We start from the raw sequence: 27,921 nt of genomic DNA on the forward strand, positions 1-27,921 counted from the left end.
TTGTATTTTAGAATCTGTTTCATACCTACCGGCACAAAAAGAGACACTTCGAATCTGTTTCATACCACAAAGCCAAGACCGGTGCATAGTTTTCAGGGGTATTACCTTTAATGAAGGCAGAAAGCTTTCATTAAATAGGCTGGCCACTACTCATAAAAGCATAAATAATTGATGTAGACATTTGTTCAGTTAAAAGTTTTAGAAGAAATATTGTAAGATATTAGCAATAAAGGCAAATACATTAGGATAAAACTTGTATACTATAATAATATTTGTCACTTACTATTTATTTTTTAGGTATACCATTTATTCTCCAAAAGATGGACAGCCTTGTATGGATCATGATAGGCAAACTGGAGAGGTAATTATTTGTGACATAGAGTAGCTATTATAATAATTCTCACTATGGCCATAGAGTTTACGGAATAGATCAGGAACCTAAATAATTTTATTTCAGTGCTGAGGTGTATTCTGGTGGCTGTGAAGAGGGAAACAGAATGTTACTGTAAGATTCTGTGTCTTGTCTAAGACCTTGTTACTCCAAAGGTGGTCCTAGGACCAGCTGCATCTCATCTGCTTGTGAGAGAAAAGCACATTCTTGGGCCTCATCCCCAAATTGCTGAATAAGAAGTTCTGAGGGTGGAGCCCAGGAATCTGTCTTTAATAAGCTTTCAATATGACTCACATGTAGGCTAATGTTTGAGGAGCGCTCCCTGGAGAATACACTGCTCTAAAAAGAGAGATGGGGCAAGGTAATGAGATATGTGGCTAACTGATGTACACAGATTCCATTTATACTTGCTTTGATCATGTGCTTGCTTATTTCTAAAGTACTTCTAGCCATGCATGACATCAGTTCATTCTACATTCCTTAGTAACATTATTCTTTATAATACTTGAGTGAAGCCAGGATCATTTGCCTAAACCTGTGGCACAGTAAATCAACAACAATGCCAGCATCTGAACTTAGGATTCCCTATGAGTTCATCTTCCTTTGTTACCATCTTTGAATGCATTTGTAGTCTAGCGACTACTTTTCGAAGTTTGCTTTCAATTATGGTGTAACTTATCTAACAGAAATGAGAGTTGATCAAAATTTTGAATTCAGAAGACCCAGCTTACTGACTGTATTAACTTTTAATATGGTCAACACCAGCACTATCCTAAATTCCAGTAGTATGCCATAGTTTTTCAAAGCATTTTACTCTTCATTTGTCTTCTGTGTTCTTTGGGGTAAGTCCTGTGTGAGTCACAGTACGGTTATATTACAGTTGAAGGAATGAAGTCTCAGACTTTGTCTCCCTTGGATCAAGATATTAGTAACAGCCCAAGCTAGGTTTTGAATGCTTGTGCTCTGGCCCCTGGTCCAGTATATTTCTATGATGGCTGCTCTGGGGGATTGTTTGATTACATATTCTGACTCCCATTTTGGTAAACACCGTTTTGGGTGATTACTCTAAGTCACTTTTTCCCCCCTCATTCTTCACTCTCAAGTGAATTCTTAGCAAATTGTCCTTACTTAGTAGAGTCTGGGCCTCCTTTACCAGTTCTGATTTGGTGTGGAGTGGGAAGGTGGTCTTTCAAGTCACTTCTTACACCTTAGACTTTATGGGAATATAGTCAGCTCCCTACTGGCTGACTCCTCCTTGTAAGAAAGAATTATTCTAACAATGCAAGAATCCATCTAAGAAATTTGAATCTGATCTCTCACTTCTATGTGTGGGTTTAATTCAAGTCTTTTTTCTTCTTAAGGTTTGGTTTTGTTTATTTGTTTAGGGTGTTGGACCTCAGGAATATACTTTAATCAAGTTGAAAGTGCTTGAGCCGTACCCATCCAAATTAAGGTAGGTTCGCTGCAGAGTTATTGCATTATCTTTTTGAAGTAACAGATAAATGCAATAGAATCCACAACACTTCTTTGTGTAAACATATATTTTTTTCTTCTTAGTGGCCTGAAAGGGAAAAATATCTTCTTGGTAGCTGCTACTCTCAGACCTGAGACCATGTTTGGACAGACCAACTGTTGGGTTCGCCCTGATATGAAGTACATTGGGTTTGAGACGGCGAATGGTGATATATTCATCTGCACCCAGAGAGCCGCCAGGAATATGTCATACCAGGGCTTTACCAAACACAATGGAGTGGTGCCTGTTGTTAAGGAATTAATGGGAGAGGTGAGTTGGGTAGCAGATTTTTAATTTTAGTGCTTAAATTTAGAGGAACATTTTATCCATGACACTTGAGAAAAGAGCATTGGAAAAATCATTTTAATTGAGGAATACATGCAATGTGTAAATCGTAAGTTCAATATTTTGGTGCAGTTTTATTACATGTGTACACTCCACCCTAATCAAGATACAGACCAATTCCAGTAGTCCAGAAGGTGCTCCCACGTCCATCTTGCAGTCAGTACCCACCCCTCTTCCACAAAGGTAACCACCACTCTGCTTTTAGTCATCAAAGATTAGTTGCTGTTCTTGAACTTTACGTGATTGAATTATATAATCTGTACTCTTTTGTGTCTGGCTTCTTTTGCTCAACATTAAGTCTGTGAAATTCATGCATGTTGTGTGTAGTAGATTTGTTCTTTTTTTATTGCTGTGGAGTATTCCTTGTATGACTATATCACTATAGCATTTTTGACTCTTATGTTTCAGTTCAGTAAGTATCTGCTTGAAAAATAGACAGTTCTCCCCAAGAGATTTAATGGTTGCAGTGGAATATGATTACCTGTGTTTCTGGTATAGAATTGCAGCTGTTTGTTTTTCTGAAGAATCTTGGTTGATGGTAACTAAATCTGGACGATTATATAGCTTTTATTCTTACACTTTATTTACTTACCAAAATTTCAGAGTATATTTTATTAAACCCTTTCATAAATGCTAATCTTAGGAATCTTGATAAATCACATTTTCAAATTTTTTTAATGTTTATTTTAGATTTTTTAAAAAAATATTTATTTTTGAGGCAAAACAGAGTGTGAGCAGGGGAGGGGTAGAGAGAGAGGGACATACAGAATCCGAAGCAGGCTTCGGGCTCTGAGCTGTCAGCATGGAGCCCAACGCGAACCGTGAGATCATGACCTGAGCCAAAGTCAGACGCTTAGTTGTCTGAGCTACCCAGGTGCCCCTCTTCCTCTTTTTAATATACAGATGGCAATATAATTTGGGGCGTCTGGCTGGCTTAGTCAGAAGAGTGTGTGACTCTTAATGTCAGGGTCCTGAGTTTGAATTCTTCACTGGGGGGTAGAGATTACTACAAAAAAACCCAAAACCCAAAAAACAAAAAACACAAATGGCAGTATACTTTATCACATTTTTCTGCATCTTGCTTTCTTCTTTTTTCTTTTCCTTAGCTATGTCTTGGTATTTGCCTTGTGGGTGCATAGCTTCCTTATGTCTTATGTTTTGCAGCCACATAAGTAGTCCATTGTGTGGCTGTACCACAGCGTATTTAACCATTTTCTATAATGCACATTTGAATAGATTCCTGTCGTTTTCTGTTACAAGCAGTGCTGTCACTTCTCATCAGCTGTTGGAGTTGTGTCTGAGAAGTTTTTAGGAATAGTGTTAATAACAGAGATTTTTCCTGTTACTAGTGCAATTTCTTTCCCTGTAAATTTGAACAGATTTTGGAGTGAGGAAAATGGGTGGTATAAATTAAAAAACAGCTTTTAGCCCTTAAGACTGTTACGATATTTAGCCTTCACCCACGTGACTGTAAGTTCCATAAAAGCAGTTTCTCTTTGAATAAAGCGGGCCGGTGGGAACTGTGTGGAATTGAGAGGTGCAGTCTTTAGCTTAGTTTTGAGAGTATGGGTTCAGTATTGTTGAATCTTTGGATTTTAAGAGAAACTAGATGTGTGTTTTTCATACAATTTGTCTTCCTAATCATTGTTTTTGTTTTTTTTTAAGTTTATTTATTTATTTTTATTTGGAGAGAGAGCTAGAGAGCAAGTTGGCGAGGGGCAGAGAGAGAGAGGGAGACAGAATCCCAAGTAGGCTCTGTGCTTTCAGCCCAGAGCCCTATGTGGGGCTTGAACTCACTATGAGATCATGACCTGAGCCGAAGTCAAGAGTCGGATGCTCAACCAACTTAGCCACTCAGGTGCCCTGCTAATCATTGTTTTAAATGGATATACAGTATTTTATTTTGTTTATATCTCATATTTTGTTAAATGCTTTTTCTATCATTTAAATTTTAGCTGTTTCCAGGTTTTGCTGTTGTAGTTAACACAGCATTGGGTAGACTTCTCAAAGAAAAAATGTTTTTTTCTTTTGAGGTAAATTCCTAGGACTGGCTGGATCTAAGTTGTGTGAATGTTTTTGTGTCTCGCTATGATTCTTACATCATTTCCCTCAAGGAGTACAATGCCACCAGCAATGTATTAGTGTATTAATTTCCTGACCACCTTATGACATCACGTTTGGGAATTATAATTATTTACAACTATTTTTAGTCTAGTGTGTATAAAAGAATGAGTTTGTTTTACTTCATGTATTTTTGAATGTTAGCTTCTCAGGGCTTAAAAATATTAACACTTTTAAATTTGAGTGAGTAAAATAAGTTTTTTCACCTTTTATGCTGATCTTTTTGTTTCACAGGAGATGCTTGGTGTGTCGCTTTTTGCACCTTTAACATCTTATAAGGTGATCTATGTTCTTCCAATGCTCACCATTAAGGAGGATAAAGGTAAAGAGTTTCTTTCTTTCTTTCTAGAAATACTTTGGTGATTGCATTCTGGTTGTATTAATTAATTCCATACTTTCTTGTATAAGGCACTGGTGTTGTCACAAGTGTTCCTTCTGACTCCCCTGATGATTTTGCTGCCCTCAGAGATTTGAAGAAAAAGCAAGTGAGTATCTGAGTTTCATGTTGTTATTAATTCTTTATCATCTCATTATGTACCATTGAACCAACTATGAAATGAAAAAGCTATCATATCTTGGAACTGTTATCTCTACCTTGTTTCTATATGTGTATATATTTGAAACATAATATTTCACAGAATTTTTAAGACTTCTAGAGTTTAGGTTTACAATAAATTGGAGAAGAAGGTAGAGAGATTCCCCTTGTTCCCACACATGCACAGCCTCTGCCATTATCAACATTCCCCACCAGAGTGGTGCATTTCTTACCACGGATCAACCTACGTTGATGCATTATAATTCCCCAAAGTCCATAGTTTACCTTAGGGTTCACTCTTGGTGGTGTATATTTGGGTTTGGACAACTGTATAATGACATAGATTCATCATTATTATATCATATAGAGTATTTTCGCTGCCCTAAAAGTCCTGTGTGCTCTTTTTGTTCATCTCTCTCCCCTGTGACCATGCTGTCAGTGCAGAGCCCCATGTGGGCTCGATCTCACAAACCATGAGATCATGACCTGAGCTGAAATCAAGAGTCGGATGCTTAACTGACTGAGCCACCTCGGTGCCCAATGTCTCTTAATTCTTGGTACTGTCTTTTGCAGAGCAGCTTTTAACTTTAATGAAGTTTGATTGTTATTTCTTTCACGGATTAGGTCTTTGATGTTGTATCTAAAAAGGCACCACCATACCCATGGTCATTTAAGTTTTCACCTACGTTAGCTTCTAGGAATTTTATAATTTTATGTTTTACATCTAGGTCTGTGATACATTTTGAGTTAATTTTTATGACAGTGTAAGCACTATGTCTAGATTCATTTTTTTTTTTTTTTTTTGCACCTGGGTGTCTAGTTATTCCAGTAACATTTGTTGAAATCTTTGAGTTATTGTATTGCCTTTGCTCCTTTGTCAGAGATCAGTTGACTCTCTTTATGCGCTCACTATTTTGGTGCACTGAACTATTTGTCTCTTCTTTCCAGCACTACACTGTCTTGATTACTGTAACTTTATAGTAACTCTTGAAGTCAGATAGTGTCTGTCCTCCGATTTTTTTTTTTTTTTTTTTAGTACTGAGTTCACTATTCTGGATCTCTTGCTTCTGTATAAAGCTTTGCGATCAATTTGTTGATATTCATAAAATAACTTGTTGGGATTTTCATTGAGATTGTGCTGAATCTGTAGGTTAAATTGGAATTGGTAAGAATTGACATCTTGGCAATACTGAATCTTTCAGTCCATGAACATGAAGTATCTCTCCATTTATTTAGTTCTTTGATTCTCTTCATAGAGTTTGTAGTTTTTCTCACGTAGATCTTATGTATGTTTTGCTACTTTTGTACCTAAGTATTTGATTTTGGAGGGGACGCTAATATCAGTGGTACTGTGTTTTTAGTTTTGAATTCCACTTGTTCATTTTTAGTATATTGGAGTGCAATTAACTTTTTTTTTTTTTTAAGTTTATTTACTTATTTTGAGCGAGGGGGAGGGAGAGAGAGAGAGAGAGAGAGAGAGAGAGAGAATGCGAGTGGGGGAGGGGCAGAGAGAGCAAGGGACCGAGAGAGAATCCTAAGCAGGCTCTGTGCTGTCAGTGCAGAGCTTGATGTGGGGCTCAGGCTCACAGACTTCGAGACCATGAACTGAGCTCAAATCGAGAGTTGGTTTTAATTGACTCAGTCATCTGAGGTACCCCTGGAATGCAATGAACTTTGGTATATTAACCTTGTATCCTGCAACTTTGCTACAATTGCCTGTTAGTTCCAGGAGTTTTTTTCCCTTCATTCTTTTGGATTTTCCTACGCAGATGATCATTCCATCTATGAACAAAGACAGTTTTATGCCTTCCTTCCCAATCTGTATACCTTTTATTTTATTTTCTTCCCTTATTGCATTAGCAAGGGCATTCAGAACGATATTGAAAGGAAGTGATGAGAGGAACATCCTGGCTTCATACCTGATCTTAGTGGGAATACTTTGAATTTCTCATCCTTAAGTGTGATATTAGCTATGGGTTTTTTGTAGATAGTCTATCAAGTTTTAGAAGGTCTGCATCTATTCCAGTTTACTAGGATTCCTTATCAGGAATGGGTGTTGGATTTTTTTCAAATGCTTTTCTTGCATCTCTTAATAGGATCATGTGATTTTTCTTTTTTAATGTTTTGCTGGATTCCATAAAACTTTAGAAAAAGTTGTAATATTCATATTCACATTTTCATTGCAACCTAGAATATGAACCTCATTTTCAGTGGTGTGTGTGTGTGTGTGTGTGAATTTTTGCTATTGGCTTGCTATTTCTTTTTAATTTTTTAAAATGTTTTTATTTTATTTTTTTCTGAGAGAGAGACATAGCATGAGTGGGGGAAGGGCAGAGAGAGAGGGACACACAGAATCTGAAGCACAGATTGTCAGTCTGTTCTGTCAGGCAGCACAGAGCCCTACGCGGGGCTTGAGCTCACAGACCATGAGATCATGACCTGAGCCGAAGTTGGACGCTTAACTGACTGAGCCACCCAAGCGCCCCATTTGGCTTACTATTTCATCATTTAAGCAATTCACTGTAATTTAAACTGTTGAGTTTTTTAGTGACATAGATCTCTTCTTGAGATATTTGGTAAAATTAAAAAATTTCCATACGAAAGGGAGAACAAATAGTTTATATTTTAAATTCTATTTGTTTATTTAGGAGAACAAATATTTTTTAAAAAGTTTTGGAGTTTGTTCTCTCAATGATTATGCCAATAAAGTGTTGATCATTAGTGTTAATTTGTAAAATTTTTTTGTAGGCCTTACGAGCAAAGTATGGAATTAGAGATGACATGGTCTTGCCATTTGAGCCGGTGAGTACACTGAGGACTCAGAATATTCATACCCATCTCTTTGTCATTGAAAAAAAGAGCTAGCATTTTCCTTGTAACAAAATTAAATAATTAGTGGATATAAAAATAAGAGGGAGTTTGCTTAGAGTTTATTTACTTTAATTTGCTATCTGTTGTGGCACTTAAGAGTGAGAGAAAGACCAAGAGTAAGTATTTTCTTAGCACCTGGCACCTGCAGTTCTGAAACAAACAATGTTTTTAGCATCACCAGTTTTATAGTAGCTTATTTTGCTAGTAGGGCCAATTTCCAAGCTTCTAAAGACAAAATTTTGCCATGTTAGCCATGAATGTTTATGTTTTCATATTAGTGCCTGGTGAAGAAAAAAAAAATTTAGTTACTAGCAAATAACTTTCATGAAGAATCTAGAAGACTTTTTATAAGCCAGAAGTAAGACCATCCTTAGATTTAGTTTTTTATATTGTTTTGCTAGTTTTAGAATTATATGCCAGTACAGGGTTGTGAGCTGGAGAAGGTGTGTTATATAGTGAGGGAGGGACAATTTAGGGGTTGGTGCAGAGAATTTGGGTAGTTCCTGTGGAGGAGAGTAAGAAGACAAATTCACATCTGGATGTTAGTCACAGTGATTACCTAATGTGTGGTGCTCTTGTAATGATGTATACAATCTGAAATGACTTCATTGGACAGTAGAGGAAAATGAATTATGCACCATAGGGCGTTTTTATGATCATTCAGTGTGAATAAGGTCCTGAAATTGCTGTTCTTTACAGGTGCCAATCATTGAAATCCCAGGTTTTGGAAATCTTTCCGCTGTAACCATTTGTGATGAGTTGAAAGTTCAAAGCCAGAATGACCGAGAAAAACTTGCAGAAGCTAAGGAGAAGTTATATCTAAAAGGGTTTTATGATGGTGTAAGTTATAATTTTTTAGTTTTGCTCTATATATTTTTCAATGATTTAGAAGAAAATAGAAAGATTCAATATAGTTTCACCTACATACTGATTTGAGAGATAATATGAGATTGTGTTCTTCTGTTTCCAAATTTATTTATTTTTTGTTCAATGGCACTTATAGAAATTATATATTTGTGTCTTTTAGGAATGTCTAAGAAATGAGTTTCTTGAGAAGATTATTTAAAGTTAGTTCATGTTAATTGGAGTCAATTTCATAGGTTTATTGCATGGACAATACCTGGTCCCTTTTGCTCTTTTAATTGAGCAGTTCATATTTTAAATAAGCAGTTTTTCTCATTTAGTTGCTAATGTCCACTAAATGCCAGGGGAGTGCAACAGACATGTTTGGAACCTCTCTTTTCTCCTTAATTATGCATGTGTTAATGTGGCTTACACATTTCCTTGGAAAGAGGGTTAGGCTAGAGAAAGTAAAAATCAAGCCAAGTTGCTAGTGACTTGAGGTTAAAATGAAGATTTTTAAGGCTATAAATGGAATTCTTTATTTTTACCTTCACTTTCATCGTTCTGGATAACCAACAATTGGTTATGTGTCTTTTTTTTAAGTGACTTACACATTTTGGGTGGTAACAAAAGCTACCATTTATACAGATAGCACTTAAATGTTAACTTATTTAAATCTCAAAATAACCTCGTGAAGTAGGCACTATCATTCCTGTTTTACAGATGAGGAAATTGAGGCACTGAGACATTAAGTAATTTACCCAAGATCAGCAGATAGGTAGCCAGTGGCAGAACTGGTCTACCTGGGGAGCTTGGCTCCAGGGTTTGTGCTCTTAACCACTTTACTAACGTGATCTATAAGTATAATTTTATAGTGGTCAATTAAATTGATATAAAGCACTTGAGCATGTTAGAGGATTGGAAGGTCAGAAAACATCTTTCTTTTCCATTTAAGATAGAAACTATTTCAGAGAGAAACAGGAGTCACATAGCTGGAGGTCAAAATATGAGCTGGAAGGGGACTGTGTGGATCTGTGACAACAATGGGCAAGCTAATACCTAGCCCTAGGATTAAATTTCCTCACTACGTTAAAGGCAGAGTTGAAAAACCAGCCTTCCTATAAGGGCCAGGTTTATCACATGGCCACACTAAGAAAAATGCTTGCTGGCAACAGGCAGAATTGGAAACAGAAGTCTAACTGGGGCTGAGCTGTGTGAGCTCCGTTCATTTTCCCAAAGCCTTCCTTCAGGAATGAACTGAGTGAGCCTATTGAAATTCTCTCCCCATGGAAATCTGAGAAGTGGGAGGGTCATGAGGGATCCTTCCTCATCTTGTTCGTGATAGCCATTCTAGTCATGGCAAAAGAAAAACCAAGTGTGTTGTATATATTAATCACCCAAGCTCTGGCAAAATAAAAACTTAAGATTACAAATGTGATAGATTTCACACTAAAAATATCTTAGTTGTGGATGGAAGTAAATTTAGTTAGGGAAAAATTTGGAGGGAACGCGAGGCAAATTTTAATTGTTTTGTCTGTGTTTTGTCCCCCCACTTCTCATCCTTTTAGGTAATGTTGGTGGATGGATTTAAAGGACAGAAGGTCCAAGATGTAAAGAAGACTATTCAGAAAAAGATGATTGACACTGTATGTGATAGGCCATCCTCTGAAGGCTGTTTTAGGAGAAAACCCTTTTTTAAAATTTCTTTCTTTCTTTTTCTTTCTTTCTTTCCATTTATTTATTTTTGAGAGACAGAGTGAGACAGAACATGAGCTGAGGAGGGGCAGAGAGAGAAGGAGACAGAGAGTCTGAAGCAGGATCCAGGCTCTGAGCAAGCGTTCAGCACAGAGCCCGATGCGGGACTCAGACCCACAAACCGTGAGATCATGACGTGAGCCGAAGTCAGACACCTAACGGAATGAGCTACCCAAGCATCCTTTTTTTTTTTTTTTTTTTTTTTTAAAGTAGGCTTCATGTGCAGCCCAGAGCCCAAAGCGGGGTTTAAAGTCACAGCCTTGAGATCAAGACCTGATCTGAGATCAAGAGTGCCCCTAAACTAAATTTTGATTTCTGACAGTTATATATGGCTTTAATACAGAGAGACTGTGGTGTGTAAAGCTTACTAAAATAAAAAACCAGCAGTTTCCTCTTCATCCTTCCCACATTCTCTTCAGTTTCTCTTCCTTGGACAGGATTACTTTCAGCTATTTTGGTTATTTCTTTTAATATTAACCTCCATCTCTCAGATCTCTAATGTAAATGCTCATAGAGTAATTTTTAAATTTTGATTTTCAGTTTTAGACATTAGCCATTGACTTTCTACCTTGGAAAATCAAGATTTAACTCTTTTTTCTACCTTGTGTCTTTCTGACCTCACCACATTTGTGTGCCCTTCTCTACCTCCCATCTTTTTAGTATAGGTACATTATAACTTATATGAGAGCAGTAATTGTGTACATTAAAAAAAATATTTCTTTTCATATGTTAATGTGGGATTTCCATGTTCAATTTGCTAATCTCTTTTTTTAAGTCTTTTAATTTATTTTTGAGAGAGAGAGAGAGAGAGAGAGCGAGCGCAAGTGGGAGAGGGGCAGACAGAGAGAATCCCAGGCAGGCTTTGCACCGTCAGTACAGAGTCCGATATGGGGCTCAAGCTCACAAACCATGAGATCACGACCTGAACCAAAGCCAAGTGAGCCACCAGGTGCCCCCATTGTATACATTTTTGAGACATCACTGATGTACAATGAGAACTTTTCTTCCCCAGCTTTTGTTTTTCCCTGGTGTTAATAATTGTCCTTCTTGTTTTTTAATTCCTTTTTTAAATTCCTTACTTTAAATACAATGCTGTATTCCCAAACTCTGTCCCAACTCTTTATTTCTTCTTTCACTACTTTAACACGTCATGCTGTTGGTTCCTTCTTGGAGAAAGCTCTTCCCCCGCCTTCTGGCCTGTTTTAGTCTGGACTGGTTACTTACTGTCCTAGTGCACAAATATCTGGGATCTTCTTCCATTACTAAGAATTTTCTTTGCTTCTCTTGAGTTGGATCTCTTGTTTCCTTGATCCCATGGCCGCTGCTTAATTATTACCTCTCTCATTTGGGTTAAGCTCTTACTCTAGTAGCTTTCCTAAAAAACGGTACCTGGAAGGTAAATTTTTGTAAGCTTCCATGTGTGAAATATCTTGTCTATCTTCGTACTTGGTTGCCTGGGGACAGAATTCTAGTTTGAAAGTAGTTTTGCCTTAGAATTTCATGGACATTACCCATGGTGCTCTGGTTCAGAATGCTGTTGTGAAGTCTGAAACCATTTTGGTAATAACTCATTTTTTTTATAAATGCCCTGTTTTTCCCCCTCTCCTTCTCTTTGTATAGAATCTTGTCTTTCTTCCTGATGTTACGAAATTTCGTGATTTACTGTGGTGTAGGTCAATTTTCATTCATTTTTCTGAGTGCTTAGTGGGCTCCTTCAGCCTGAAGACTTAGATGCTTTAATTTTGGGAAAATTTCTTGACTTTTTCTTTGGTTGTTTCATCTCTTCCTTTCCTTATTTGTTGCTTCCTGAATTCTTATTCAATTATGGGTTCTCTTAGACTCTGGAAGTCTTTTTCTTTCTGGGAGAGTCCCTCAACTTTTTCTTCCTGAGATTTTGTTTGTTTATTGTGCATTTTTTATATCTGCTATTTGTGTGTATGTGTAAAAAAATTATTTTTGGTATGGAAAATTTCAAATTAAAAAAGTGAAGAGTAGTGTGTTGAATTCCTGTATACTTATTATCCAGCTTCATCGTTACCAACGCAGGACCTTTTTTTTTTTTTTTTTCAATATATGAAGTTTATTGTCAAATTGGTTTCCATACAACACCCAGTGCTCATCCCAAAAGGTGCCCTCCTCAATACTCATCACCCACCCTCCCCTCCTTCCCACCCCCTATCAACCCTCAGTTTGTTCTTAGTTTTTAAGAGTCTCCTATGCTTTGGCTCTCTCCCACTCTAACCTCTTTTTTTTTTTTCCCCCTTCCCCTCCTCCATGGGTTTCTGTTAAGTTTCTCAGGATCCACATATGAGTGAAACCATATGGTATCTGTCTTTCTCTGTATGGCTTATTTCACTTAGCATCACACTCTCCAGTTCCATCCACGTTGCTACAAAGGGCCATATTTCATTCTTTCTCATTGCCATGTAGTACTCCATTGTATATATAAACCACAATTTCTTTATCCATTCATCAGTTGATGGACATTTAGGCTCTTTCCATAATTTGGCTATTGTTGAGAGTGCTGCTATAAACATTGGGGTACAAGTGCCCCTATGCATCAGTACTGCTGTATCCCTTGGGTAAATACCTAGTAGTGCTATTGCTGGGTCATAGGGTAGGTCTGTTTTTAATTTTTTGAGGAACCTCCACACTGTTTTCCAGAGCGGCTGCACCAATTTGCATTCCCACCAACAGTGCAAGAGGGTTCCCGTTTCTCCACATCCTCTCCAGCATCTATAGTCTCCTGATTTGTTCATTTTGGCCACTCTGACTGGCGTGAGGTGATATCTGAGTGTGGTTTTGATTTGTATTTCCCTGATGAGGAGCGACGTTGAGCATCTTTTCATGTGCCTGTTGGCCATCCGGATGTCTTCTTTAGAGAAGTGTCTGTTCATGTTTTCTGCCCATTTCTTCACTGGGTTATTTGTTTTTCGGGTGTGGAGTTTGGTGAGCTCTTTATAGATTTTGGATACTAGCCCTTTGTCCGATATGTCATTTGCAAATATCTTTTCCCATTCCGTTGGTTGCCTTTTAGTTTTGTTGGTTGTTTCCTTTGCTGTGCAGAAGTTTTTCATCTTCATAAGGTCCCAGTAGTTCATTTTTGCTTTTAATTCCCTTGCCATTGGGGATGTGTCAAGTAAGACATTGCTACATCTGAGGTCAGAGAGGTCTTTTCCTGCTTTCTCCTCTAGGGTTTTGATGGTTTCCTGTCTCACATTTAGGTCCTTTATCCATTTTGAGTTTATTTTTGTGAATGGTGTGAGAAAGTGGTCTAGTATCAATCTTCTGCATGTTGCTGTCCAGTTCTCCCAGCACCATTTGTTAAAGAGACTGTCTTTTTTCCATCAACACAGGGCCTTTTTTATAGGATGCTGTTGTTTCATGAATGTGAAATCCTAATCTTTTATTTCTCTGAGGAAGATTGTTGATATTTAAGAGTAGGTACAGAAAGATGATTGGAACCTTTTTGGATGTGAGTAGGGCTTCATTGGGGGAGATCTAGAAGAGCTTTTTGCGTCTTGGGGAAGCCTTTATATTAGCCCTGATGTCAGTTAGTTAGAGCTTCTTGGATTTATTAGCTTCCTCCTAGAAGATTCTTCCACTTTCTAGCTTGAGAAGTCTAAGCTAACTGGGAGCTGAAAAAATTGCTAGGGGGAATACCAAAACCCACTGTGCTGACTCTCCACTGAATCTGTCTCTTCCCACTGTGATACCCATATCCTTAACTCTGTCTTTGGTTGAGTGACTTTTGTATCCTCTCCAGAGCATAAACCTTCATTGTTCTCCTGGCATAGGGAGGGGCATTTGCCTGTCTGCATAGGATGGGATTAGGGTATCTGGGGTTCTGACCTCTTCTTTAGAAACTTCAGTTAGTCCTCTTTTCAGCAGAGTTCGATGTCTGTTTTTAATTTCCCTTCTTTATACCAAAGTCCTAGCTATTTAAGTTCAGTATGAAGAATTGCATTAAAAACAAAGAACAATGAATCATTTTATGAATAATTATGTTGAATTTTATCTTAAAAAATAGCCTGACAAGTGTGGGACCATAATACATTAAGAGGTATTTATATTTGGTAAACAGTTACATTCACGGTTAGTTTTCTAGTGGACGTTTTTCATGACACTATAAATCTTTAGCAACAATGTTTTTCATGTTTAGTTTTTGTGCATCTAGTTTTTTAAAAGCAGTGGTTCTATGCGTTTAACTTCATATTTTCTTTATATTCTTTTTTTTTATTTTTTAGAGAGAGAGATCGAGCATGAGTGGGGAGAGAGGCAGAGAGAGGAGAGAGAGAGAATCCCAAGCAGGGTCTGTGCTGACAACGCTCACATCTCCCCCTCTTTATATTCTTACTATAACAAGGATAGGGATGCCTGGGTGGCTCGGTTAGTTAAGCATTAGACTCTTGATTTCAGTGCAGGTCATGATCTCTTGGTTTAAGAGTTCAAGTCCCGAGTCGGGCTCCATGCTTATAGTTCGGAGCCTGCTTGGTATTCTCTCTCTCCCTTTCTCTCTGCCCATCCCCTCCTTGCTCTCTCTCTTTCTCTCTCTCTCTCTCAAAATAAGTAAATAAACTTAAAACAAAAATAATAAGGGTAAAGGGCTTCCATAGGCAATCTAACCTTCAAACCATAGAATTAGAAAGTATTGAACATCATTCATGTTCCACTGAAAAGGAATAATCTATACCTAGGAAAGATGATCCATTTGACAGAGATACACACCTTTTCAAAAGCAAATGATGTATAGAAAGAATGGCAGGGCCGCCTGGGTGGCTCAGTTGGTTAAGTGGCTGACTTCAGCTCAGGTCATGATCTCACGGGTCGTGATCTCATGGCTTGTGAGTTTGAGCCCCGCGTCAGTCTCTGTGCTGACAGCTTGGAGCCTGGAGCCTGCTTTGGATTCTGTGTCTCCGTCTCCCTCTGTTCCTCCCCTGCTTGCACTCTGTCTCTTTCTCAAAAATAAATAAAGATTAAAAAAAATTAAAAAAAAAAAGAGAATGGCAGATAACTTATACTGGGAAGACATACTGAAGATGTGGGGTTTTTGTTATTGGTGGTGTAACATTTTTTTTTAAAGTTGTTTTTTTATTGTCCCTGAGGAATAGAGATTGACTTGACATAATATCTGATATATTTTTATTTGCTTTCATGTAGGGAGATGCCTTTATTTACATGGAACCAGAAAAACAAGTTATGTCCAGGTCTTCAGATGAATGTGTCGTGGCCTTGTGTGACCAGTGGTTAGTCTCTTGTACAGCAAGACATTTCCTTCAGTCATTTTACTTATCCTTTTGAATTTTATGTTTTTTTTAAATCAATTTGTCCGCTACCAGGTACTTGGATTATGGAGAAGAGAACTGGAAACAACAGACATCCCAGTGCTTGAAGAACCTGGAAACGTAAGAAGGGAAAAAAGTGATGAGGGAAGGGAAAGGAGATCAGAAACATGGAAGACAGTGAGGATGAAGAGAGACACTGTACCTTTTACTCTCTCCAGATTCTGTGAGGAGACCAGGAGGAATTTTGAAGCTACCCTAGGTTGGCTACAAGAGCATGCTTGCTCGAGAACTTACGGTTTAGGTAAGCATGTTTCAGATTCTTCTGTTTGAATGACTTGGCCAGTTACCTGGCACATTAACCCTTTTACTTTTTCTCTGTCTCTCCTAGTATTTTTCTGAATTGAGAGGTTTTGGTTTGAGGGTGAGGGAAACTGGGGTGTGGTGCCCTACCGTGTATCTACCTGCTGGTAGAGTATGACCTCTCAAACCCACATAGCTTTATGGATTTTTTTTTAATAGAAACTTTGTAGTGCTTCAACCATTTTGCCTTTTTAAAAAATGTTTATTTATTTATTTTCAAGCAGGGAGGAGGCGGGCAGAGAGGGAGGGAGGGAGAGAATCCCAAGCAGGCTCTGCACGGTCAGCGTGGAGCCGGATGCGAGGTTCTATCTCACGACCTGTGAGATCACGACCGGAGCCGAGATCAAGAGTCGGACACTCAACTGACTGAGCCACCCCAGTGTCCCCATTTGGCTTTATATTTACTAGTTCATTTTGTTAATTATTTAAGCAAATTTAAGACCTTCTTAAATAAGTAGCTTTGTAAATGCTATAGACCTTGAAGATATGGATTCTCCAGATGAAGTATCTCTTTTAAGTTCCTCATGAGTTAATTTTCTTCTTTTTATCTTGCAGGTACTCGTCTGCCATGGGATGAGCAGTGGCTGATTGAATCGCTGTCTGATTCCACTATTTACATGGCATTTTACACAGTGGCACACCTGCTGCAGGGGGGTAACTTGCGAGGACAGGCAGAGTCTCCGCTGGGCATCAGGTTGGTGAATGGATGCGGCAAAGAAATGTAGTTTATTAGCAGGAGGTGTGATCTTTTGATTTACACATTGAAAGTTCCTTTTTTAAAATTATTTTATTATTTTATTTATTTTTTAAAACTTTTTATAATGTTTATTTTTTTTTAATTATTATTTTTTTTTAATATTTATTTATTTTTGAGACAGAGAGAGACAGAGCATGAACGGGGGAGGGGCAGAGAGAGAGGGAGACACAGAATCGGAAGCAGGCTCCAGGCTCTGAGCCATCAGCCCAGAGCCCGACGAGGGGCTCGAACTCACGAACCGTGAGATCGTGACCTGAGCTGAAGTCGGACGCTCAACTTCACTGAGTTGAGCCACCCAGGCGCCCCTATAATGTTTATTTTTGAGAGAGAGAGAGAGAGAGAGACAGAACTTGAGACTGGGAGGGGCAGAGAGGGAGACACAGAATCTGAAGCAGGCTGCAGGGTCTGAGCTGTCAGCACAGAGCCCAATGCAGGGCTCGAACCCACAAACCATGAGATAATGACCTGAGCCAAAGTCGGACGCTTAACTGACTGAGTCACCCAGGCATCCCTTTATTTTTTAATATTTATTTATTTATTTATTTATTTAATTTTGAGACAGAGAGTATGTGAATGGGACAGGGGCAGAGAGAGAGAGAGAGAGAGAGAGAGAGGAAGAGAGAAAATATTCTAAGCAGGCTCTGCATTGTCAGCACAGGGCCTAATGTGGGGCTTGAACTCATGAACCGTGAGATTATGACCTGAGCTGAAGTCACATGCTTAACTGACTGAGTTATTTTTTTGTTTTTTAAGTTTATTTATTTTGAGAGAGACAGAGACACTGCAAGCGGGTAAAAGGTAGAGAGGGAGACAGAGAATCCCAAGCAGACTCTGTGCTGTCATCATGGAGCCTGACCTGGGGCACCATCTCACGAACTGTGAGATCATGACCTGAGCTGAAACCAAGAGTCGGATGCTCAACTGACTGATCCACCCAGGAGCCACAAAAGTTCCTTTTTTTTTTTTTTTTTTTAATATTTAGTTTTCATAAGAATTCATTTAGCAGAATTTTGCTAATGATGTTGTTGCTTTTTGCTGTTGAACTGAGAAAAAGTAATCGTCCCTCTATTATTGTTACTGTTCTTTATTCTTAGGGGAATCTATTGTCATTTGTTATGGTAACTACATTAAGACAGAAATATCTACTTCATGGTTAGATGAAAATACTGATTCTTTCATGGAAAAATATATATTTTTGATGGTGGTTTTTTTGTTTGTTTGTTTGTTTTTATTTTAATTACAGACCACAACAGATGACCAAGGAGGTTTGGGATTATGTTTTCTTCAAGGAGGCTCCATTTCCTAAGACTCAGATCCCAAAGGAAAAGTTAGATCAATTAAAGCAGGAATTTGAGTTCTGGTATCCTGTGGATCTCCGAGTCTCTGGCAAGGATCTTGTTCCAAATCATCTTTCATATTACCTTTATAATCATGTGGCTATGTGGCCAGAACAAAGGTGAGTGCTAAAAAGGATGCAGACTAAACTTATGCCTTGTGGCTTCAAGTATTTAAGAAGTTATCGTGCAAGGTATAGATTTGCCAGTTACTTTTTTTCTTCTATTAAATGCATACTGAAGCATAAAGCACACCTTCTCCTATCTAGTACATTCGGAAATCCTCCTACTTACTTTAGGCTCACAAAGTGCATCCCTTAGGCTCACGAAACACGTCACATTTCAGGTACCCGGACAGCCTTTGAGTACTTCACTTGACCTGTTTTGTGACTCATTTGACCTCATAGGTGGAGGAATAGAGGTGATTTAAGACAGAGCTTAGAACTTTAGAATTGGAAGGAAACATCCCTTTAGAGCTGAGATCCCTAAGGTTATAGTATTGTTTGGTAGCGGTATTCTGACTAGAGTCTGAATCTAAGAGGCATTTTTTAAAAAGTTTATTTGTTTGTTTTGAGAGAGACAACAAGCGTGCGTATGTGAGTAGGGGAGGGCAGAGAGAGCAAATGAGAGAGAGGGAGAGAGAGAGAGGGAGAGAGAGAGAGAGAAGCTCAAGCAGGCTCTGTGCTGTCAGTGCAGAGCCCAGTGCAGGGCTCGATCTCACAAAAGGTGAGATCCTAACTTGAGCCAAAATCAAAAGTCGGATGTTTAACTGGCTTAGCCACCCAGGTGCCCCTAAGAGGCATTTTTAATATCCTGTGCTCAAAAATAATCCTTCTATCATCTTTCTCTTGACCCAGACATGTCTCTCTGCCTCTCCTTCCAGTCTCAATGGCTGAAGAAACAACCCCTCCCTCTGTTCAGATTTTATTTCCTATAACCAAAACTATCTCATGTGATTTCATGTATTTAGGATGAGATTGCGTTTTCTTTTCTCAAGAATAAAAGGGAAATTGGAAGTAGAAGAATAAAATAAATCTGATGTGGCTCTTGTTATCCAATTATTTTGTTTAAAATGTAGTTTTGGAGAAATTAGGTATCTCAGGAGTATTTGTTGGTAATATAGCGGAGTCTTAATCCCTTTGCATCAAGTTTTTGACATGTATTAGGTTTTAAAGATTACAGGTAAGTAATATCAGGTGCTTATAAGTAATAACATAGGTAACACCAGGCACTCTTCTAATCAATTCTAGTAACTCACTTAATTTTCACTACAACTTTTTTTTTTTTAATTTTTTTTTTTTTTTTTTTTTTAATTTTTTTTTTTTTTTTCAACGTTTTTTTAAATTTATTTTTGGGACAGAGAGAGACAGAGCATGAAAGGGGGAGGGGCAGAGAGAGAGGGAGACACAGAATCGGAAACAGGCTCCAGGCTCCGAGCCATCAGCCCAGAGCCCGACGCGGGGCTCGAACTCACGGACCGCGAGATCGTGACCTGGCTGAAGTCGGAGGCTTAACCGACTGCGCCACCCAGGCGCCCCTTTTTTTAATTTTTTTAACGTTTATTTATTTTTGAGACAGAGAGAGACAGAGCATGAATGGGGGAGGGGCAGAGAGAGAGAGGGAGACACAGAATCCGAAGCAGGCTCCAGGCTCTGAGCCATCAGCCCAGAGCCTGACGCGGGGCTCGAACTCATGGACCATGAGATCGTGACCTGAGTCGAAGTCGGACGCTTAACTGAGCCACCCAGGCGCCCCTTCACTACAACTTTTTGAGGAAGGTCTGCAATATCCTCGTTTTCCAGGCAAGGAACAAGACCGAGGTATAGAGAGCTCAAATAATTCACCCAGAGTTACTCAGCAATGGCAGAACGAGGATGCAAACCCTAGCATTTTGGCTCCAGAACTCTTGCTCTCAACCACTATCCCCGTATCATCTCAGTGTTAGAATGAGTGAATGATACGTACATAGTTCAAACATCCAAGCGAGGCGCCTGGGTGGCTCATTTGGTTAAGCATCTGACTTTGGCTCAGGTCATGTCTCAGGGTTCGTGAATTTAAGACCCACATTGGGCTCTCTGCTGTCAACACAGAGCCCGCTTTGGATCTGCTGTCCCCCTCTCTCTCTCTGCCCCTCCCCTGCTCCATTCTGTCAAAACTAATATGAACATTGAAAAACAAAACCCAGCGGTTCCTAAAAGTAAAAAGCGAACTTTTACCCTTGTCCCCTCATCACTCTACTTCCCATAGGCCATCCTGGCTGCTGCTTTCTTGTGATTTCTTCTGGATAAAATATTTATAGGTAAACCAGTATCAGATGTCTCTCCTTACTTATTTTTTAATTTATACCAAGATGCCATGGTACAGTTTTTTTCCCTCCTAGTAGTATATTTCTAAGATCTTCTTATTTATTTATTTATTTATTTATTTAACGTTTACTTATTTTTGAGATAGAGAGAGAGACAGAGCATGAACGGGGGAGAGGCAGAGAGAGAGGGAGACACAGAATCGGAAGCAGACTCCGATTCTGAGCCATCAGCCCAGAGCCCGACGCGGGGCTCGAACTCACGGACCACGAGATCGTGACCTGAGCTGAAGTTGGACGCTTAACCGACTGAGCCACCCAGGCGTCCCTCTGAGATCTTTTTATAGCCACACTTCTAGCCCTGCCTGTATTTTTTTTTTTTAATTTTTTATTTTTTAACGTTTATTCATTTTTGAGACAGAGAGAGACAGAGCATGAAGGGGGCAGGGGCAGAGAGAGAGGGAGACATAGAATCAGAAGCAGGCTCCAGGCTCTGAGCCATCAGCCCAGAGCCCGACGCGGGGCTCGAACTCACGGACCGCGAGATCGTGACCTGGGCTGAAGTCAGACGTCTAACCGACTGAGTCACCCAGGCGCCCCTGTATTTTTAAAATAGTTACTACATAGTATTTCAGTGTATGCCTGCATCATAGTTTATGTAACCAGTCCTTCACTTAACGCACACTTTACTTGTTTTTATTTTTTTCGTTATGAACAGCACTCAATAAATATCCTTGTACATTTGTCTTTGCAAATTTTTACAGATCTTTTAGCATTTACCTCAACTTTTTAAGCTTAAACTAGAATGTTTATGTTGTATTTTCTGTCTTTGAACATTTACCTGTAAAGTGACAAATGGCCTGCAGCTGTGAGAGCAAATGGACATCTCCTCCTCAACTCTGAGAAAGTAAGTAAGGCTTTTGGCCTCTCGAAAGTTTAAAATTCTGCAGAAAACTTTTCAGATACAGGAAGTTGTATTTCTTAAAGAAATAAAGAGTATAAAAATCAGAGAGTTAGTCTTCCATTTAAAATATATAGGACTTCCAACATAAATTAGGGAGTAGAGTGAATAGTATTAACTGAGGGGAGGGAGTGGGAAAATTTGTTATGTTTTGTTATGTTACATTATGATATGTTAGAGAGAAGGAGAGAGAACGTGAGCAGGGAAGAGAGGCAGAGGGAGGGAGAGAGAGAGAGAATCTTAAACCCTTAAGCAGGCTCCACGCTCAGCATGGTACCTGATGCGGGGCTGCATCCCATGACCCAACTGGGATCATGACCTGAGCCAAAATCAAGAGTTGGGTACTCAACCGACTGAGCCACTCAGGTGCCCCAAAACTTACTTATTTTAACATTTGTGGTTAGAATGACAGAAGGTAACACAAATTATGACTAGAGGAGAGAGAGATAGATAAGAAACATAAAGATCCTAGCATTGTGACCCTAGAATATCTTTCTCATTAAGTTGAGAAGATCATTTGGTGGGATTTGTTTTATACTATGACCAGCCACTGAATTATAATAACAGAATTTTGGAATTGCTAGGATTCTTAACAGTCATGTAATGTTTCTTCCCAGGCAATGTAATATTTCTGTTTATACTAGTACTGCTTCCAGTATTGTTAAAACTCTTAGTATATATGATTTTTAATAGGCTACGTAAGACTTTATGTCTCATTAATCAATATCTTCAACAGGAGGTTATGCAAACCTCATAACCAAGCCCTTGTTTGCTCTTGTGATGCTTTTGTGCACATTAGAAAGGGGTACCCCTCCTCAACCAAACCTGAAATTAAGTTACTATGTTATTTCTTAATAATGACAATTGTAGCAAGTTGGATTTGTTACAGTTAGTGAATTTTGCTGCTCCTGTTGGAATATTAATGGTAAAACAGTATTCTTTGCTATAAATATGTCATAATGAGAATAGACATACATTTAAACAAATAATAGATGGTCTGAATTGCAAAATGAAACATCATTTAACCAGGGTTCTAATATTGAAAGGGAATAAAAAAGTTCATTTAAAATAATCTCTATATTAGGCCGAAAAACAGCTCTTTGATTAGAAACATGGGCTATTGGATGCGCCTGGCTGGCTTAGTTGGTAAAGCATGTGACCCTTAATCTCAGGGTTATGAATTCAATCCTTATATTGGATGTGGAGCCTACTAAAAAAAAAAAAAAAAAAAGCCTGGGCTATTTATAGAGTTTGTTAGATCAACAAGGACTTTTAATTCTTAAATTCATTTTTACTTTGTAAGTCAAAGTGACACTATGTATGTCATATATTTATATGTATGTATATATGTGTATATATGTATATGAATGTAAATTGTGGTATATCATGACATTCTCTTTGGTCTCAACATTGTTGTACTCTACACTGTACTGAATTTCTTAGAACTAGATACTTTATTGCCATGTAGCATAAAACTGGATAATCACCTCTGTTTGGTATCAGAAAGTTATGATAAAGATATAACATTCTTAAATAGTAAAGATTGATAGGCTGTGCACAGTGCCTCCTTTGATGTGGTGCCCTCAGGTAGAGCACAGCTTGAACAAACAATTATTGTGACGCCGTTGACAGGAAGTTCCCTAAAAGCCTAACTCTGACCTCATACACTAGTCCTTTCATTTCTGAAGGAGTCTCATTGCTGTAAAGCTCTTCTTTATAACCAGCTGAAATGAAGTCACTTAGTAACCGGACTTTAGTTTCTATGTCTGGAAAATTAGTGCAAGGTATCTTTTCCATTCCCTCTTTGTAATATTTTTTGTCTGTGTTTATCTGATTGTGGCTAACCCATGTATTTTGATTTGGCTGATTTGGTTTATTTTACTTATATGCTTAATAATGCCTAGTCATTGACTTTTATTTCAGATGTCAAAATCCACAGGCAACTTCCTCACTTTGACCCAAGCTATCGACAAATTTTCAGCAGATGGTGAGTATGCTTTTTTATTATTGCTGTTATATAGGGTCTGATTCTCTTCAGATTATAGAAAACAAGTTAAAATTGTTTCAGTTTTACTGCCCTTTTTTTTTTTTTCTTTTTTGCTTTTACAGTAGTTTAAAATACTCGTGTTTTCTTTGTGTACAAGCAATGTAATATTTAAAATGTAAGAATTGCTGACATGATCTTTTTAGGAACAGATTTGAACTAAGACTATTAGAGTCTTTTTTAAAAAAGAAACTCACTGTAATTGCTACCCGGCTTGCTTCTAATTTCTTACTACTTGAAAGATGAAAGAATCGGTTTGTAGAGATGTTGACTGTGAAGCTTTTCCAAAGTATTTGCTTCGTACTTGATATAAATATGGGTCACTTAAACCTGGGAGCATTCATTTTTTAGAACAGTCTTTTCTCCTTGGCCTCAGTACTGTTCCATTTGATCATTACTTTGTCAAGGGAAGACATGCACTGTGTAACCTGAAGGAACCATTCATTACTTTGGTCATCATGGCACTTGTTTCTTCTCATCATGGCTAGCACAGTTTGAGGCCATACTGATGGGAATGGAAAGAACTAACCTAACTAACTTGGAGAAACATTGCTTTGACTGGACACTGTAAACCAAAAAGAACTGCACATCAGTACTGTAATTGGTAAGACTATTTCATGCGTGAGGTATAGGTTAGCAGTGAGTGCTGGGATTGAACAAATATATCTATTGTAGATGAGAGCTCACTGTCAAAGAAGATGGAAATAATAAAGGGGGAATGCTAGAAGGCACCCTGTGGTGTTGGATTGGAATTGGCAATATCTAATGGTTTTAATTTTATATATAGATAGATTAATGCAAAAATTAACTTTGGTGTGTGCAGTGGGTTAGTGCATGTGCACACATTTCCCTAGCTGTGTGTGCCAAGAGGGCTTATGAGCAGTGACACCCCAGTGGCAGATGCACACCTGGCATTCAGATCTTGGTTTCTAACTACAGTTTTCTGATAAGTGGAACTGGGGTGCCTAGGAGAAGTGACCGATTTGCAGGCTGGAGTAGGGAAAATAACAAGATGAGCATGGAACACATTGTTCCAGAAAATAAGGGAATGTTTCAATAAGGATGGGGACATTTGAAGGGCACACAGGTACTGAAGACAGAAGGTGGCAGCAGAGTAGGAGGATTCTCACTTGCCTTGTCCCATGAATACAGCTAAATAACTATCAGATCATCTTAAATAGCCCAGAAATCTCTATGAAGACTGGCAGAACACACTCTACAACTAAAGATAGAGAAGGGGCCATATTGAAGAAGGTAGGAAGTGTGGAGACATGGTTTGGGAAAGAAACAGATCATGACCGCTGTTGGGGAGAGGGAGCTGCAGTCATGGAAAAGAACAAGACACAAACTAGCACACAGGGGAGCACATGGGGAAAACAAATCCCTATAGCAAAGGGCTTGGAAAGCGAGAGAGCCTCAATTTTTGAGTACTTGTATCCAGTGGGGCTTAATTAAAGTTTGGAGTTTTAAAGGTCACTGTGCTTGGCTCTGGAATAGCCTGGAGGACATTGGGGCTGTGTTTGGAGAGAAGGCAAGCAAACATCATGCAGACATATGGCAGGGAAACAGTGATCTGAAGAGCACCCGGGACACACAGTGGAGAAGTTAGTTGCTCATCTCATAGCATGTTCCGGAGTGGCAGCATTCACAGAGGGACCCCTCCAGGAACAAAGGAATTGGCAGGTGCCATTCCCTTCCTTATCCTTCAGCATAAACACAGGGCCGCCAGTAGGAACTAGTGCAGTGCTGATATTTGCCACCTAACTTGCTTACATCAAGCCCCACCACTCTGCATTTTGGTGGAACCACACCTCCTGGTTATGCTTGCCTCAGTCCCAGTGCAGCAGGCCCCCTTCCCCAGAAGACTGGCTCAAACCCCTGCCCACACCATGTCTCTCGAACTGAGAATTTTATGAGGCCTTAGTGCTGGCAGCACCAGGTTTCATTTCACAAGCAGACCAGAGCACACCTAGTTTAAGTGCACCACATTCAGGGACCAAACACTGCCCACAACAGGCAAAGAGAGCATCTGTAGATGACTGGCCTGAAAGATAAAGCAGCCAGGAAAAACAGCAGAGCACACGCAGCATACATTGGAGATATTCCTGGGAGCAGCAGGTCCTGGGGAAATGGGGATACTACACAGTAGGACACTATAGGCTTTTCTTCATAAAGCCTTTACCTTCAAGAACAGGAGACATTAGCTGACTTTCCTAATGCACAGAAACAGACACAGAGATTTGGACAAAATGAGAAGACATAATTTGTCCCAAATGAAAGAATAAGACAAGGCCATGGCTGGAGATCTAAGCAAAACAGATATAAATAACATGCCTGATTAAGAATTTAAAGCACCGATCATAAGGATACTCACTGGATTTGAGAAAAGAGTAGAGAACATCATTGGGACCATCAACACAGAGATAAGGAATAACAGCAGAGATAATGGGCTCAGTAGACAAAGTGCGAAACACACTCGAAATGAACAGCAGGCTGGAAGAAGCAGAGGAATGAATTAATTACTAGATGACAGAGTAATAGAAAGTAATCAAACTGAACAAAAGAGAGAAAAAAGAATTCTGCAAAGTGAGAGTAGACTTAAGGAACTCAGTGACTCCATCAAACATAGTAACAATCGTATTATAGAGTCCCAGAAGAAGAAGAGAGAAAAGCAGGCAGAGAATGTATTTGAAGACATAATAGCTGAAAACTTACCTAATCTGGAGAAGGAAACAGATAGCCAGATCTAGGAAACACAGAGAATCTCCAACAAAATTAACAAAAGCAGACCCATTCCAAGACATATTGTAGTTAAAATGGCAAAATATAGTGATAAGGAAAAAATATTAAAAGTATCAAGACAAGGGGTGCCTGGGTGGGTCATTTGGTTAAGCGTCCCACTCTTGATTTTGACTCGTGTCCTGATCTCATGGTTTGTGGGTTTGAGCCCTGCATTGGGCTTTGTGCTGATATGCAGAGCCTGCTTGGGATTCTCTTTCTGCTTTCTCTGCCTTTCCCCTGCTCATGTTCTCTCTCTCTCTCTCTCTCTCTCTCTCTCTCAAAAATAAATAAATAAACATTAAAAAACAGCAAGACAAAAGAAGATGGTTACATACAAAGGAAACCCCATAAGTTGATCAACAGATTTTTTAGCAGAAACTTTCCAAGCTAGAAAGGAGTGACATGATATATTCAAAGTGCTAAATGGGAAAAACCTGCAACCAAGAATACTCTGTCCATCAAGGCTATCATTCAGAATGGAAGAATAGATAAAGAGCTTTCCAGACAAAAACTAAAGGAGTTCATGACTAGTAAACCAGCCCTGTAAGAAATATTAGAGGACTCTGAGTGGAAAGGAAAGACCAAAAATGACAGTATGGGGGTAGCAAACACAAAAGCAATAAAAAATGAATATATCTGTAAAAAAAACAGTCAAGGAATTCACAAAATAAAAGGATGTAAAACATCATATACCTAAAACATGGGGAGGGATGGAAGTGAAGAATGGGTTTAAACTTAAATGACCATCAACTTAATACAATACAGACCATGATATGCATAAGATGTTATGTATAAATCTAATGGTAACCACAAATAGAATACTAATAAATATACAAAGAATGAAGAGAAAGAAATCAAAATATATCACTAAAGGAAACCAACAAACCATGAAAGAGAGTAAGACAAGAAACGATCAGAGAAAATTTTCAGAAACAACACAAAACAAGTAATAAAATGACAAGAAATACATATCTATCAATAATTACCTTGAATGTAAATGGACTACACACTCCAATCAAAAGATGCCGCATGACATAATGAATAAAAACAGCAAGAGCCATTTATATGCTGCCTACAAGAAACTCATTTTTTTTAAGATTCTATTTTTAAATAATCTCTACACTGAAGGTGGGGCCCCAAATCACAAACCTGATATCAAGAGCTGCACGCTCCACTGACTGAGCCAGCCAGGCACCCCCTACAAGAGACTCATTTTAGACTTAAAGGCACCTGCAGATTGAAAGTAAGGGGATAGAGAAACATCTCTTGCAAATGGATGTCAGAAGAAAGCCAGAGTAGCAGTACTTATATTGGACAAAATAGACTGTAAAACAAAGACTATAACAAGAGGTAAAGAAGGACACTGTGCAATAATAAAGGGGACAGTCCAACAGGAAGATATAACCATTATATCTGCACCCAAATACATAAAACAGTTAATGGCAAACATAAAGGAACTGATCGATAATAATACAGTAACAGTAGCGGACTTTAACACCCCACTTACATTAATGAACAGGTCGTCTAAACAGAAAATCAACCAGGAAACAATGGCTTTGAATGACACACTGGACCAGATGGATTTAACAGATATATTTAGAACATTCCTTTGTAAAACAGCACAATACACATTCTTTTCAAGTGCACATGGAACATTCTCTAGAATGGATCACATATTACGCCACAAAACAAGCCTTAACAAATTTAAAAAGATCCAAGTCGT

General features: G+C 38.6%; 1 protein-coding gene and 1 long non-coding RNA gene across 2 annotated transcripts in view; one reads left to right on the forward strand and one right to left on the reverse strand.

The window, feature by feature from the left end:
- Window positions 1–27,792, reverse strand: LOC144616919 (uncharacterized). The gene is made up of 3 exons (XR_013556777.2): window positions 27,706–27,792; window positions 21,254–21,392; window positions 1–105 (listed from the first exon to the last, which is right to left on the reverse strand). It is a non-coding gene; the product is annotated as an uncharacterized LOC144616919 (long non-coding RNA).
- The window catches only part of LARS1 (leucyl-tRNA synthetase 1), a 77,211-nt gene that overhangs the window by 22,876 nt on the left and 26,414 nt on the right, over window positions 1–27,921 (forward strand). The window contains exons 8-22 of the mRNA XM_060635831.3: window positions 298–361; window positions 1,777–1,844; window positions 1,949–2,174; window positions 4,605–4,692; window positions 4,779–4,855; window positions 7,654–7,707; window positions 8,476–8,616; window positions 10,188–10,265; window positions 15,535–15,620; window positions 15,714–15,779; window positions 15,878–15,960; window positions 16,575–16,713; window positions 18,020–18,232; window positions 21,262–21,319; window positions 23,297–23,360. Of these exons, the coding sequence (XP_060491814.1) occupies window positions 298–361; window positions 1,777–1,844; window positions 1,949–2,174; window positions 4,605–4,692; window positions 4,779–4,855; window positions 7,654–7,707; window positions 8,476–8,616; window positions 10,188–10,265; window positions 15,535–15,620; window positions 15,714–15,779; window positions 15,878–15,960; window positions 16,575–16,713; window positions 18,020–18,232; window positions 21,262–21,319; window positions 23,297–23,360 (1,505 nt within the window). The remainder of the gene's footprint in view (window positions 1–297; window positions 362–1,776; window positions 1,845–1,948; window positions 2,175–4,604; window positions 4,693–4,778; window positions 4,856–7,653; window positions 7,708–8,475; window positions 8,617–10,187; window positions 10,266–15,534; window positions 15,621–15,713; window positions 15,780–15,877; window positions 15,961–16,574; window positions 16,714–18,019; window positions 18,233–21,261; window positions 21,320–23,296; window positions 23,361–27,921) is intronic.

This window comes from Panthera onca, chromosome A1, assembly GCF_046562875.1.
Source record: "Panthera onca isolate mPanOnc1 chromosome A1, mPanOnc1 haplotype 2, whole genome shotgun sequence".
Lineage (NCBI taxonomy): Eukaryota > Metazoa > Chordata > Mammalia > Carnivora > Felidae > Panthera > Panthera onca.